The sequence below is a fragment of the Lepidochelys kempii genome, chromosome 1, assembly GCF_965140285.1.
Source record: "Lepidochelys kempii isolate rLepKem1 chromosome 1, rLepKem1.hap1, whole genome shotgun sequence".
Lineage (NCBI taxonomy): Eukaryota > Metazoa > Chordata > Testudines > Cheloniidae > Lepidochelys > Lepidochelys kempii.
Genome location: NC_136380.1, coordinates 274273408 through 274289131, shown reverse-complemented (window position 1 = coordinate 274289131; position 15724 = coordinate 274273408). Strand labels below are relative to the sequence as shown.

At 42.5% G+C, this 15724-nt stretch overlaps 1 protein-coding gene across 7 annotated transcripts in view; it reads right to left on the bottom strand.

Annotated features, from left to right (window-relative positions):
• CEP290 (centrosomal protein 290) overlaps positions 1–15724 on the bottom strand; it is a 122584-nt gene that overhangs the window by 94914 nt on the left and 11946 nt on the right. For all 7 annotated transcript variants that reach the window (XR_012156724.2, XM_073327590.2, XM_073327592.2 and 4 more), the window contains exons 2-6: positions 14087–14210; positions 13874–13951; positions 9380–9449; positions 9045–9091; positions 7765–7908 (exon numbers count right to left, since the gene is read on the bottom strand). Coding sequence is in view for 6 of the 7 variants with exons in the window: in XM_073327590.2 (XP_073183691.2) it covers positions 7765–7908; positions 9045–9091; positions 9380–9449; positions 13874–13951; positions 14087–14188 (441 nt within the window). In the remaining variant the exon portion in view is untranslated. The remainder of the gene's footprint in view (positions 1–7764; positions 7909–9044; positions 9092–9379; positions 9450–13873; positions 13952–14086; positions 14211–15724) is intronic.

Below are 15724 nucleotides of genomic sequence, written 5' to 3'. Positions count from 1 at the left end.
TGGTGCTTCTTTGCTCCACCACCCATCCCGGGCTACCTTGGCAGTTATCCCCCTATTTGTGTGATGAATGAATAAAGAATGCATGAATGTGAAGCAACAATGACTTTATTGCTTCTGCAAGCGGTGATCGAAGGGAGGTGGGGAGGGTGGTTAGCTTACAGGGAAGTAGAGTGAACCAAGGGGCGGGGGATTTCATCAAGGAGAAACAAACAGAACTTTCACACCGTAGCCTGGCCAGTCATGAAACTGGTTTCCAAAGCTTCTCTGATGTGCACCGTGCGCTCCTGTGCTCTTCTAACCGCCCTGGTGTCTAGCTGTGCGTAACCAGCAGCCAGGCGATTTGCCTCAACCTCCCACCCCGCCATAAACATCTCCCCCTTATTCTCACAGATATTGTGGAGCGCACAGCAAGCAGTAATAACAGTGGGAATATTGGTTTCGCTGAGGTCTAAGTGAATCAGTAAACTGCACCAGCGTGCTTTTAAATGTCCAAATGCACATTCTACCACCATTCTGCACTTGCTCACCCTGTAGTTGAACAGCTCCTGACTACTGTCCCGGCTGCCTGTGTATGGCTTCATGAGCCATGGCATTAAGGGGTAGGCTGGGTCCCTAAGGATAACTATAGGCATTTCAACATCCCCAAAAGGTTATTTTCTGGTCTGGGAAGTAAGTCCCTTCCTGCAGCTTTTGAAACAGACCAGAGTTCCTGAAGATGCGAGCGTCATGTACCTTTCCCGGCCATCCCATGTTGATGTTGGTGAAACGTCCCTTGTGATCCACCAGTGCTTGCAGTTTATGTACTCGCGGGCTTGGTGCTCCAGTGCCAAGATAGGGATATGGGTTCCGTCTATGACCCCACCACAGTTAGGGAATCCCATTGCAGCAAAGCCATCCACTATGACCTGCACATTTCCCAGGATCGCTACCCTTGATATCAGCAGATCTTTGATTGCTTTGGCTACTTGCATCACAGCAGCCCCCACAGTAGATTTGCCCACTCCAAATTGATTCCCGACTGACCGGTAGCTATCTGGCGTTGCAAGCTTCCACAGGGCTATTGCCACTCGCTTCTCAACTGCGGGACTGTGAGGGCTGCTCTAATCTTGGTATTCTTGCGCCTCAGGGCAGGAGAAAGCAAGTCACAAAGTTCCATGAAAGTGCCCTTACGCATGCGAAAGTTTCGTGGCCACTGGGAATCGTCCCAGACCTGCAAAACTATGCAGTCCCACCAGTCTGTGCTTGTTTCCCAAGCCCAGAATCGGCGTTCCACCGCATCAACCTGCCCCCTTAGCACCATGATGCCCACATTGCCAGGGCCTGTGCTTTGAGAGAAATCTGTGTCCATGTCCTGATCACTCTCGTGACCGCGCTGACGTCGCCTACTCGTCTGGTATCGCTTTGCCAGGTTCTGGTGCTGCATATACTGCTGGATAATGCGTGTGGTGTTTAATGTGCTCATAATTGCCAAAGTGATCTGAGCGGTGGTATGGAGTGGCTTGCCGTGGTATGGCGTCTGCACAGAAAAAAGGCGCAGAACGATTGTCTGCCGTTGCCCTGATGGAGGGAGGAGCGACTGACGACATGGCTTACAGGGTTGGCTTACAGAGAATTAAAATCAACAAAGGGGGTGGCTTTGCGAGAAACTGAATGGCCCCCTCAAGGATAGAACTCAAAACCTGAAGGATAGAATTCAAAACTGGGTTTAGCAGTCCGTTGATTTCACAGAGGCCGAGGGAGGGAGGAGAAAATGAATACAAAACAAATCTGGTCTATTTCTTGTTTTGAGCCACTTCATCTATCTTTATACATCTTGCTGGCAGCAGACTGTGCAGTACGACTGCTAGCCATCGTCAACACCTGGGTGCTCGGCCAAAGACGGTGCAATATGTCTACTGGCCAACATCTGCTGCTTGCTGCAGATTAAAAGACAGTGCGGGACTGAATCGCCATGAGACGAAACAAGGGAAATTACCTGGCTGAATCACTCCCATGTTTGCCCAGGTGCCCGGTTAAAAGAGCACCCAGGACTACATTGATGACGGCTACCAGTCATACTGCACTGTCTGCTGCCAAAAGGCAATAAACTGCTGCTGTGTAGCAATGCAGTACCACGTCTGCCAGCACCCAGGAGACATATGGTGACGGTTAGCTGAGCAGGCTCCATGCTTGCTGTGGCGTCTGCACAGGTAACTCAAGAAAAAAGGTGCAAAAGGATTGTCTGCCCTTGCTTTCACGGAGGGAGGGAGGGAACGGGGGCCTGACGATATGTACCCAGAACCACCCGCGACAATGTTTTAGCCCCATCAGGCACTGGGATTTCTACCCAGAATTCAAATGGCGGAGACTGCGGGAACTGTGAGATAGCCACCCACAGTGCAACGCTCCGGAAGTCGATGGTTGTCTCGGTACTGTGGACACACTCCACCGACTACATGCACTTAGAGCATTTGTGTGGGGACACACACAATCAACTGTATAAAAACGCTTTCTACAAAACCGACTTCTATAAATTTGACCTAATTTCATAGTGTAGACATACCATAAGGGTATAAAACAGAACACAGTAGACCCATGTTTTTCCTTTTCTCCTCCCGCTACCTACGCTGCAAGCAACAAGAATGCTCAGAAGAGTGAAGACTTCAACAGAGGAGACTGCCCCAGGTTTAAGAGACAAACCTGTATATTAAGGATTGTAAGGTCCAGTGGGGTGAGAACATTGCTTCATCTAAATACTGTCTAGTGTGATAAGGGTTAAGGTTTAGACTGCATGCTTATATTTTATTTTGGTAGCCATTCTGACTTTTTGCCTATCACCTGTATCACTTAAAATCTATCTTTTGTAATCAATAAACTTGTTTTACTGTTTATCTTTACCAGTGAGTTTGCCTGCAGTGCTTGGCAAATCTGCTCAGGTCACAGAGACTGGTGTATATCCACTTTCCATTGATGAAGAGGTGAATCAATTAATAAACTTGCATTGCTCTATAAAGGGCCTTGAGCAGTGCAAGACAGTATATTCCTGAGGTACAAAGCTGGGAGCTCGGAGGATTTGGCTGGTACCTTTCTCTGTGTGATTCATGAGTGGCTCTGGGAGCATTCATGCAATCTAGCTGGATGTGGGGCTCCACATGCGATTATGCTGAGTGATAACAGCATCTGGAAGGGTTTTCTGCTTGTCATTAGCAGAACATTGTGAGAGACCACTCAGGCTGGAGAGTTAAGGGGTCCCAGTGGTCCCACAGTCCCAGGCTTAACCCCGTGGATCCCGTCAGTTTCCTTGGAAACTTCTGCTCCATATTTTTCTCTCTTCCATGGTAATAGCCCCTTCTTGGATGCCCTTTGGGTTGGTAGCAAACAACAGATTGCTATGCTGGCTTTGACAGTGAGCGTTGAGGTCTCTTTGCAACCTCATCTGATAATTTCTCTGTTTCCCGCCACTAGCTCCTCACCTGTAAGTCTGCATTCTTAAGATAGCCATTTAGGATAAATTATGGCGATTTGTGGATGTAACATGGCTTTCTTTTGATCACCAAGTTAAAACCCATTGCTTGACACAAATCATATCAAGGGCTTGACCAAGACAGAACCAAGACGTCTCACTCCAAGCAAGAATCATACCCCAAGTCCATGGGCCATTCATTTGCCATAGAGTAGGCTTTCCTTGCAAAGTATATGAAAAACCTTTGGTCTGAAAGGTGATAGCTGAGGGTTTTGAAACTGATGTGCACTGTGTCATCACTCTTATGGTTTATAGCACTGGTTCTCAAACTTTTTGTATTGGAGACCCCTTTAACACAGAAAGCCTCTGAGTGCGGCCCTCCCCCTTAAATTAAAAACACTTAATAGATTTAACACTATCTTAAATTCTAAATTTATATCCCTATTGTTTTAAATGAATATTGAAATTGTTTCTCACTGCTTTTAAATTAAGACTACTGAATTATTGTTAGAAGCACTGAAGTTATTTTTAAATTACTATTAAGTAGAATTTCATTTTAATACTTAACAGCAATTAATCACCTTAAGCATAAGCATCATCATAAGCAGAAAGAAAATCAGTGAGATGGATGATGCTGTTTATTTGACACAAGAAGAAGTTTTATTCTTGGCGTTGTGTTAGAAAAGGCACATCTGATGTTGTCCTTTACATCAGACTGGTTTCGGGATTTTGTCTTTATTGTGAGAAGGCTGCAGAATCCACTCTCGCATTCATAGATAGTGGGAAATGGCAGAAGGGCTCTCCAGACCATTTCAGACACCAGTGAGTATTCACTTGCAACTGAACATCAGAACTGGTTTGGAGGCAGCTGTGTGAATTTTGGTTTCACTTCGTCATAATTGATCATGTCGATAAACTGTTCCTGTGCATGAATATCCTCAGTAGATAACTGCTCAGCCATCACACTGAAAGGGTTCTTCACCAGGGAATGAAGTGCTTCTGGTAGCACTGGGAAGTAGTGTGAGAACTCTTCGTGAAGGGCTTTCAGATGTTCAGTAATAACTGACTTGAGAGTGCTATCAACATTGACTTCCTTCTCCTCGCTGAATGAGGAAAGTGTGAGAAACATGCCATATCTGTCTGTGTCCAAATTACTGCACCACAGATCCAACTTTATCTGGAAGGCTCTGATTTTATTAGTCAGGTCTATTAATATTGAACATTTTCCCTGAGGTGACAGACTGAGGGTCATTAAGACTACCGAAGATATTGACTAGGTATGCTAAGCAGAGAAGCCATTTCTTGTCACTGAACATTTTGTTCATCTCTTGTTTCTCTTTTTGCAGGAAAAACTCCTCCATCTCTTCATGAAGTATAAAAGCGTGCTTTAATGCGCGTCCTCTAGAAAGCCACCCGACTCGAGTGTGGAAAAGCAGAACTTCGTATTCACCACCCATTTCCTTGCAGAGCTCTTGAAAAAGATGACTATTCAAAGCATACAACATCCACCATAGCATTAAAGCACATTAGCAATGCCTTTGCAGCTAGGACTTGACAATGGATTCCACGAGTGACAATCACATTAGGTGACACGCACTTTACCTTCTGCTGAAAGCCAGACCACACACCCACCATGGCTGGAGCACCATCAGTACATAGACTAACAAAAGATTTTTCTACTTATTGTCACTGCTTTCGGAAAAGGCATTCACCTTATTGAAAATGCCCTGTGCTGGTGTGGTTGTTTCAAGTTGTTCACAGAATAAGAATTCATTTTTAACATCCAAAGTATTTACATATCATAGGAACGCAGTTAGTAACATCAGTAATTTCATCAAGTTGAGGCTGAACATACTGGTTTTAGCAGTAGACGTGGCTATTATTTTCAGGAGAAAATGTGTGTCTGTGTGTCTGACTTAAATTATAATTTTTTTTTTTTGGTGCCTATCTCAGTGTTCTGATTGGTCTGTGGTTTAATGCAGCTTTTCAGCCACTGAATAATTAAGCCCTCTAATGTTGTCTCAATCCCAGGGCCAGCCTTGGGGAAAATGGCGCCCTGAGCAAACTTCTATTTTGGTGTCCTTTCTTTGGGGGCAGAGCAGGGCTGGAGGCAAAGTGGGGCAGGCGGTGGAGCTGGGCTGTGAGCCCTGTGCATGACGGGGCTTGGGCTGTCAGCCCTGCAAATGGCAGGGCTGACAGCCTGAGCCACACCACTCACAGATCTGAGAGCTCAAAACCCGCATGTAATAACCTCGTAACCCCATGAGGGGTCACAACCCCCAGTTTGAAAATCCCTGGTCTGTGGGGTCTTTTGGAAGAAGTCCCCTTCTGACTAGGTTGTTGACTAGCAAAGCTATTGTTGCACCAACCTTAGGCTCCTCAGATTTATGAAATTTCTATGTTTTATATAAATATTTTAGTTTCACATTTGGTTTAATCAGGTGTCCTCATTTGGATTTTATGATGCCTTCAAAGGAGGCATCAATGGGAAAATATAGATCTAATAATGATTGAAAGGAAAATATTTTATTAATATTAATGAGTTATTTGAAAGCCACTGACATAAGTCCGAAAAAAGTCCCGTAGATTTTGTTTAGTTTGTCTGTGATGTACTTGTGGTACTTAATTCCCTAGCCATTTACCGGGGGAAGGTAGTTCACTATTTGTCCTGGCATAGGGAACACACACCAGAGAACGGTACTGTACACATAACGTGAATGGGGAAGTAGCTTGCTGGATGTCCCAGGAGGCTCAGGGCAAGTCTACACAACCCGCAGTAGCGAGCCTCCCAGACTCAGGCTTGCGCTACCACACCAAAAATAGCTGTAGAGATGTTGCAGCTTGGCCTGAAGCCTGGGCTCTGAAGCCTCGGGAGCGGAGTGGACTTCAGAGCCCAAGCTATAGCCCGAGCCACAACTATAAAGCGCTGTCTAGACACCTATTCTAGTGTAGTAGCGCAAGCCTAAGGCTGTGGACCCAGGTTGGGAGGCTTGCTGCTACAGGCTCCATAGACACTTGTTCATAGACGTACCTGAAAAGCTGCCTGATTATTCCCCCCATGCTGGCTAGCACTCAAGTAAGTATTCTAAGAGCAACTGTGTACGAATCAGGGCTTTACTCACTAAATCAGGATAGTTTTGAACAGTGGGAGGCATTTCTCACTTACCCTTCTGTAATCCCATGAAGCTGCAGTTCATGGTGAATGCAATTCTCCTGTGCCTCTGTTCTAGTCTGACTGTCTGAAGTGCTCCTAATATGGAGCCAGTCTCTGGAGCAGGTGAGGGGTGGGGAGAGAAAGGCAGGCCCATCTCTGCCGCTCAGAGTCTGTGCCCCTTTCCTGGGCAGAGCAAGGGTTTATGGTGGATGATCAGAAGGCACAATTCCCAATCCTAAACTGCCTGAAATTTGTGCTCCTTTTCCTGGCTCTGCAATGGTCCTTGGGCTGAAAGCCAGACACCCACAATTCTCATTAGGCTGCAGCCCGTGGTAGGGCTGCACAGGAACAAGCTTCCCTGCAGGCCCAGACATGCTGCAGGGTGGGAGAGGAGCAGTGACAAGATACAGAGCACTGTGAGAGCCTCTGTGTATGGGAAAAGCCTCGCAAACACTCTCGCAGAGGAAGGCAAAGGAGAAGAGGTTCAACCCGATTTTCACCACACTTGTTCATTAAAAATATGAATTACTGCCTTGGGAAGGACACAATTGCTTTTGCCTTTTTGCATCTGGAGTCTCTGCAGTTTGCAGGACCTACTCTGAGTATTGTTGAAATTCTCTCAATTCATATTGGGAAAAAAGGGAACTGAGTAAGAGCCTGCTTCTTTCCCCAGGGGGTTGAAGACCCACTTCTGTATCTGAGGGAGGTGCACTCTGGCTTTTCAGGATTTTTCCCCCTTCAGTCCAGGTCTCTTGAGGGACTCAGCCCCTGAGCTGGCCGGGTAGCTTTTCCTTGTCCTTACACTCTCACCCAAAATGCTCCTGATTGGGCTTTTCTGTGTTAGAGTCACAAGGTGGGTACCAGACATGCCGTTTGACTGAGTCCCATATCCTATTAGTGCCAGGGTTGGCTGGCTGAGAACAGGCAGGGTATAATTTACCCTCTTAAAAGTAAAGATTTCTACACAAACGGTTGGAAGAAACAGAACTGCCAAATTGTTCCACTTATGGAGGCAAAAATCTGGTGGCCGGAGCTGAAGGATGGAGCTTAGGCCTGGAAATTCCAGCAACAACATTGGAACCATTCCGAATTCCAGGTAGGGGGATTCATTAGCCCGTGAGTAATGAATTCAGGGAGAAGCTGTGTAACGGAATAAAATATTTCTTACCTGTTCATTAACTTTCTTCTCTTTTTCTAGCTCCTTTTCCATATCTGTTAATTCTCTGTCTTTTTGTTCCAATTGCTTTTCCAGCCGACGGATCTCATCACGCAAAAACCGAGTATCACGACCACCAACAGCTCGCTGTGCCATCTTATAAGAATGTTAAAAACTAACAAATGTACATATTTTCTTCAAATTAAAAATGTAGGACAGCTAGTGAGACAGATTTATTTGCATGGAAGTAACAACGTTTGCAAACAGTTTAAAAAAAGTAAGATAATGGGTGATGTTTCCATCTAATGTTTTAGTAACAACAAAAATTACTTGAGCACAAATCTTCAGAGTTATTAAAATAAAGATCTCCCTAGAGATCTCCATACATACACAGTGCTCTGCCAACATGTACTTGGTGCATATTCCAAATTAATACTGAAATTAACAACCATACATGTCAAATACATCTCTTTCAGCAGTGGGCACTGTTTTTATTTGTGAAACAAATTTCTTCAGGCATGTCAAAGGCATTTACCCTCACTGAGGCCTAAGTGTCTGATCCAAAGCCTAGAGAATCGGCAATGAGAGAGAGAGAGAGAAAGTGAGTGTCTGTGTCTGTGTGTGTGTGTGTAGTTGAACCTAAACAGGGGATTTGCCACTCCCAGGGGGATAGAAGAGAGGAAAGCACAGGTTGGAGTCAGGCCCCTCTCCCTCTTTGGGTTTGTTTCATCCCACTGCCCAGTTGGGAGGAGGATTGGTATCCAGTTGGCTCTCATACTCCCCTCTCTTAAAAATTTAAATTTTTTCCGTGCTACACAAGTCTCTTGCTTCTTCGGCTGTCCTGCCCACCCTCCCTGTAGGGTAGATAGGGAGCTTTATTTCCTCAACATATCATGGAGGCATAGTTGGGGTAAGAAATAATAGGGTTTAGAAGTCTGATACTAAGAGATAATATAAAAATGTGTCATTTGTCACAACCTGCAGTCAGTCTCCAGTGTGGATAAAGGTTAATAGAGCCAGCTTCCAGGAGGTATATGAGATCCATGATTTTTGCTAGCTTTGCTTGTGCCTGTACACAGAAGCGGAGGCCTGAATTCTTTCCAACAGAGGCTTCCCCTTGGTGCTCTCTATCCCACGTCGACTAAAGAACTCAGACATGAGCTGAATCCAGGGAGTAGACTGAAGGGTCTACAGGATTATAGGTTAGAGCAGGCCCATGCCGCTTCCCAAGTTCACAGAGAATAAATACCATTGGAGCTCTAGAAACTAATTTAGTTTAAAAACAAACATACCTCTAATTCATTTTCTAGTTTCAGAACCTTTGCTTTTAATTGATTTTCTGTTGAAATAAAAATAGGACATCCTGGGTTATCCAAAACCTCTAAGCAAAGGAAATACTTATGAGAACTACAGTAACAGCAGCAATCTTCATTCCCATTTATCAATATCGGGATGAAATCCTGTCCCCATTGAAATAAATGGAAATTTTGCCATTGCTTTCAATGTGGACAGGATTCCACCCATAGTTATTAATTAAGCCTAATGTTTTATTAGTTATAGACCCGCAGGTAATAAGTCACTTTGTGCATAGCTATTTTTTAAATGTTTATTCAGAAGAGTTACTCACCAAATTTGGCTTGCTCCTCCCCAGCTTTTTCAACTTCTTCTAAAGCCAGCTCTACCTCTTGGGCTTTCATCTAGCAAAAAAATATACATAGTAAGAAAAAAGATTTACCTTTAGACGAATTTATGAGATGGTGATAATCTCCACAAAATCTCATTCTAGAACTAATGGAATATCATTCAAACCAGTGGTCGAGTCAGGTATAGAACCAGATACCATCCAAGCACCAGGCAGGTGCTCTATCCACTAGGCCACACTAGGTATTTTTTCACAGGAATTATACTAACAATAAAGAAACCTTACGTACTCAAAAGCACACACCCTGAAAACTATAGAAAAGGTCCCTACAAAAAACAGACTTTGTAACCTGGTTGGCACTGCCATTTTCAATACATCTATGATAGAATACAAATAGTGTGATATAAAGATTTCATAAGCATAGTTTTGGGATGGAGGGAGATACCTCAATATTGATGCAAAAAATGACAATAATAAATTATAAAATAATTTTAAAGTTGTTACAAACTTGTCTGCACCATTACTGAATATTAAGATATAGCTACAAGAATGTTATACCCAGGATGCTTGAAAATATAAGAATACATATGTTTAGTTAGTTATGTTTCAAAATGTTAAAACTACTCTAAGAAATTCCATAAGATTTCTGTTTCTCTCTCCCAACATCAATCATACCTCAAAAGCACAGACCACGTAAAATAATGTTTTAAGTAGAGGGCTAACTGTAAAAATGAATGTAGGGTATATTATCAGAGCAATAAATCTAGGTACAGTGAGCTCTAATAACCCCCACCCTCTTGCAAGAAAACCTGTGTTCTTAAAAACTTTATAGAACAACATGTGCAGCTGGAGATGTTTTAAACTTTTGTTTATTTCTTAAAATGTTGAAATGAAAAACACCTTTGTGAAATGGATAGTTGCAAATATGTTAGCTAAATGCAAAGCGCCTAATACAGCTCCTAATGTCATGTGCAATGTGTGACGCTGGGCCAGAAAGGGTTAAGCAACTATCAGGATAAATTCTACCTTTAAAGACATATTAGGAAAGTATGTAAGTGGTAATTAGGGCTATTCCTTACACGTAGCTAACAAAGCAATGTTAGATAGACTACAGCTTTGAAATGTAAACTTCTATTGTTAAAGAACTGGAAGAAGACAGTAATTGTAGTAGTCTATGTTTACCTATATATTGTTAGAAGTTAACAATGTAATCAGACGGTTCCTGTCTATGTTGTATTCTGTGAATTGAGAGATCAAAAGGAGATCTTAACATTTAAATGAACTGTGAATATAGTAATATCACTGTATCAATTTCTCTTTTAAGTATATAGCAGATCATCTGTGAATGGTGGAAGATAGGCAACTGCCTTATGTTAATCCGTGTATCTAATTACAGGTGATGCTTAGGAAATAGGTCTATTTCAAAGTTGTGATGATTGCCTATTGGTCACCTGAGGACTCCGTGCTGTCAAAAGAAGGCCTGGAACTGTATACAGGACTCTTGGGTCCTGATCCTTTTTATCTCAGATCTCCTTGAGCTTTATTCAGGGGAAGCTTGAGTCGTAAGACTGAGATCTCCAGTCCCACCTGGATCATCCTGTATATGAACATTGGATTATAACCTATGGACTAACTCGGAAAGAACTCTTTGCAGCTCCAAAGCTCCCAATCTCTACTATAAAAAGAACAGGAGTACTTGTGGCACCTTAGAGACACAAGTACTCCTGTTCTTTTTGCGGATACAGACTAACACGGCTGCTACTCTGAAAGCAATCTCTACTATGAAACTGATCTCAGAACTGTACTCAAGTCTGTATGTATAATGTCCTTTTAACCAACACTCTCTTTTCTTTATTAATACATTTTAGTTTAGTTAATAAGAATTAGCTGTAAGCATGTATTTGGGTAAATTCTGGAATATTCATTAACCTGAGAGGTAATGTGTGCGATCCTTTGGGATTGGTAGAACTTGGCTGTCTGGGAGAGAGCCCAAAGGCTGGGTTGCTTTTAAGGGAGCTAACATTTTGGCTTCTGCATAACCAGTAAGATATTATAGAAGCTGTTTTGTGGCTAGCTTGGTGGATCTAAGTATTGGAATAACCACCAGCTTTGGGGATTGTCTGCCGCATTCTTTGAAATTTGCCCTAATTGAGTAACCTCAGCTCGGCCCCCCGGGACCTCGGTCACACTATGTAAATGATAAAATGTTTTATGTTCCAACATGGAATCAAATGATCTTGCAAACTAGAGTAAGAAGCCATTTATGTAAACAATGTTTATATTAATGGATAATAAATTAATTACTGGCAGTGCACAAGCAAACCCTCAACCAACTCAGGAAGACAAGAAAATCCATCATTATAAAAACTGTCACATAGAATCAACAACTTAAGCTAAAGACTTTCTCAAAGTTATTTAATTTTAAAAGACTTTTAAGAACCCAAAACTCTCATATAAAAAACAAGAATATTTGGACTTTTTGAAAACAGACTTTCATTTCCTGTCAAACTTTCATAAAACTGAAAGACTATCTCAGAGAATGGACGAATAAAAAGAAACTAGCTTTGAAAAATTATCTGATGCTTTCCTGCCACAAGACAATTAAAGGACATTAAACAGACTGCACTGTCAGGAGTTGAACAGTGTCACCTAAGCCAGTCCTGAGGGAATGAAGTCAATGAAAGGGTAAGCAGCCAACTCTGAAACGAAACAAACCTGAAAGAGGTATGTTCTCTATAATTTCATGAAAATAGGAAGAAGGGTATAGAAACTCTGAAGTGAGCCTCCATCACACACCCCCTCTGTCACCCTGTTCAGACACAGCTCTCCATAAGTAAGTTGCTACAGACAGATAAGAAAAACAAAGACAACTCAAGAAGAAACCAACTCAAGGAAGATCTCCCGAAGACTTCAACATGGATTGGTGAGAGCAAGTTCACTAAATACACTGGTAAGTGATTAGATTTAAAACTTTTGTACTGATTTTGTTGAAATACTGTTGTAACTTAGAAAACATAGGAGTGTCTATACATACAGCTTAGAGAAGATGTTAACTACATCGACGGGAGAGCTTCTCCTGTCGTCTTACATACTCCACCTCCCCGAGAGGCAGTAGCGATGTTGATGAGAGAAACCGTCCCATCGACATAGCAGTTTCTACACCGGGAGTTCAGTCCGTACATCTGCATTGCTCAGGGGCGTGAATTTTCCATCCTTGAGAGATGTAGCTATACCAACATAAGTTCATAGTGTAAACCAGTGCTAACACCAAGTTAATCACCAAGTGGTTAGACTCTGTATTTCTGGAGAGGGTAAACAGAGAAATAGTGGGATGCAACTGGATCTAAAATTCTTAATTTTCATAAGTGGCCTGTTTTAAGACAGATCCTTAAATGGCTTCTTCTGAGTAACTAATTTAAATATCTTCTTCAATTTCATAGGATTTAGCTAAGATTGCTTACTTTACCCAACTATAAACTGTTTAGGTTATTAATAATTAACAGGCTTCACTTCCTTTAACAAATTATTTTGTTCAGATGAACTGTTTTAAGTCTCTAATAAGATGCTAAAACTTAATTCACAATAATTTGGGAAATAATATACTTTGGTCTTAGCTTACCAAGAGAAAAGCGCCCCTGCCCCCTGAGATGGCTCACGCACAAGGGTATTAATAGCTTCCCACAGAGAGACATGCAAAAAAGATTGTAACAGAAGTAACCAGTTTATCATTTGTGTTCAGTCATTTGTGCAGTTTGGTTTATTTTTTTAAATCTTTCTTTAATAATAAAATAGCCATGATTAACAACTGTGATTATTTTGCTTGGTCTTGATCATGGTGTCCTGTAAGGTATGAAAAAGAACCTCTGTGACTACATAAGGGGGAGCCAGACCCCGGAACTGACAATAAGAGAAACAAACAATTAGTAAGAGCTCGCCTACAATTCCTTGTTTCTCTAAACTAAATATTGTTCATAATTTTTCAAACAAAATTACCTGGCATCCAACAATTTAAAAACTATCCCTTTCAACCTCACACCACCTTCCTAATGAGTAGTGCTCACACTCAAGTTTTGAAGGTTATTCCAAACTAGTACCAATCAAACTGGCACCACATCATCATGTATTTTTATGTGCCACAAATGTTACAGAAAAACAATTTTTAAGATATTTTACAGCACCTAAAAATTGTTTGAGATTTGTGTTCGTATTTCTCTGTCTGGAAAAGCAGGCTCTTTTAATTACACAATCTGTTTTTACATTCATCATACACACATATAACTCCCAGAAGCACTTATGTAAAGCAACAAAGTATGTGTGTCTTCCAGTACATATGGGAGTTACATGTGTGAAGATGTATGAAAAAAGAACTAAGCCCTGAGCTTCCACTTGAAAATGGAAACAAATAGTTTTATCTAAAAATAAATACATGAATGCATTTTAAAAAGTCATGTTGTTTTAAAAAATAAGATCAATACAAACCTTCATTAGTGACTGTGTAATTTTAAAAAGATGTACCACATGTTCAAGATTTTCATCTTTTAAGTCATTTCCTTCAACCTAAATACAGACAAGAATATGGTTTAGTTAAACATCAAGAAAATTAAATAAACACACTTAACACTAAACACGTACTATACCAGTTCAGGTTAATTAAAGATGAATAATAAAACTATTAAAGTTCACTTAAAGTACCTTGGATACAGTCACCAGCAAACTATCTGCCAGTTCTTCTTGACGAGGCAGATCGTCAGCATCAATTCTCATAAGCTTCTTCCAATCTAAATTGGGTGGCATCTTGAATTTAAAATAGTTTTTCCTGTAACAACAAAATAATTAAACATCAGTACTATTTATGAACTTGTAGCTATGATTGTCAAAAGCAACCATGTGAATAGCAGAGACTGATGCTAAGAACCATCCACCAATCTCATAATGCAGTACATTGTGTTTCTCAGCCCTGGTCTACACTAAGACTTTAGGTCGAATTTAGCAGCGTTAAATCGATGTAAACCTGCACCCGTCCACACAATGAAGCCCTTTATTTCGACTTAAAGGGCTCTTAAAATCGATTTCCTTACTCCACCCCTGACAAGTGGATTAGCGCTTAAATCAACCTTGCTGGCTCGAATTTGGGGTACTGTGGACACAATTCGATGGTATTGGCCTCCGGGAGCTATCCCAGAGTGCTCCATTGTGACCGCTCTGGACAGCACTCTCAACTCAGATGCACTGGCCAGGTAGACAGGAAAAGAACCGCGAACTTTTAAATCTCATTTCCTGTTTGGCCAGCGTGGCAAGCTGCAGGTGACCATGCAGAGCTCATCAGCACAGGTGACCATGATGGAGTCCCAGAATCGCAAAAGAGCTCCAGCATGGACCGAACGGGAGGTACGGGATCTGATTGCTGTTTGGGGAGAGGAATCCGTGCTATCAGAACTCCGTTCCAGTTTTCGAAATGCCAAAACCTTTGTCAAAATCTCCCAGGGCATGAAGGACAGAGGCCATAACAGGAACCCGAAGCAGTGCCGCGTGAAACTGAAGGAGCTGAGGCAAGCCTACCAGAAAACCAGAGAGGCGAACGGCCGCTCCGGGTCAAAGCCCCAAACATGCCGCTTCTATGATGAGCTGCATGCCATTTTAGGGGGTTCAGCCACCACTACCCCAGCCGCGTTGTTTGACTCCTTCAATGGAGATGGAGGCAATATGGAAGCAGGTTTTGGGGACGAAGAAGATGATGATGATGATGAAGTTGTAGATAGCTCACAGCAAGCAAGCGGAGAAACCGCTTTTCCCAACAGCCAGGAACTGTTTCTCACCCTGGACCTGGAGCCAGTACCCCCCGAACACACCCAAGGCTGCCTCCTGGACCCAGCAAGCGGAGAAGGGACCTCTGGTGAGTGTACCTTTTAAAATGCTATACATGGCTTAAAAGCAAGCATGTGAAAGGATTACTTTGCCCTGGCATTCGCGGTTCTCCTAGATGTAGTCCTAAAGCCTTTGCAAAAGGTTTCTGGAGAGGGCAGCCTTATTGCGTCCTTCATGGTAGGACACTTTACCACTCCAGGCCAGTAACACGTACTCGGGAATCATTGTAGAACAAAGCATTGCAGTGTATGTTTGCTGGCATTCAAACAACATCCGTTCTTTATCTCTCTGTGTTATCCTCAGGAGAGTGAGATATAATTCATGGTCACCTGGTTGAAATAGAGTGCTTTTCTTCAGGGGACACTCAGAGGAGCCCATTCCTGCTGGGCTGTTTGCCTGTGGCTAAACAGAAATGTTCCCCGCTGTTAGCCACAGGGAGGGGGGAAGGTTGAGAGGGTAGTCACG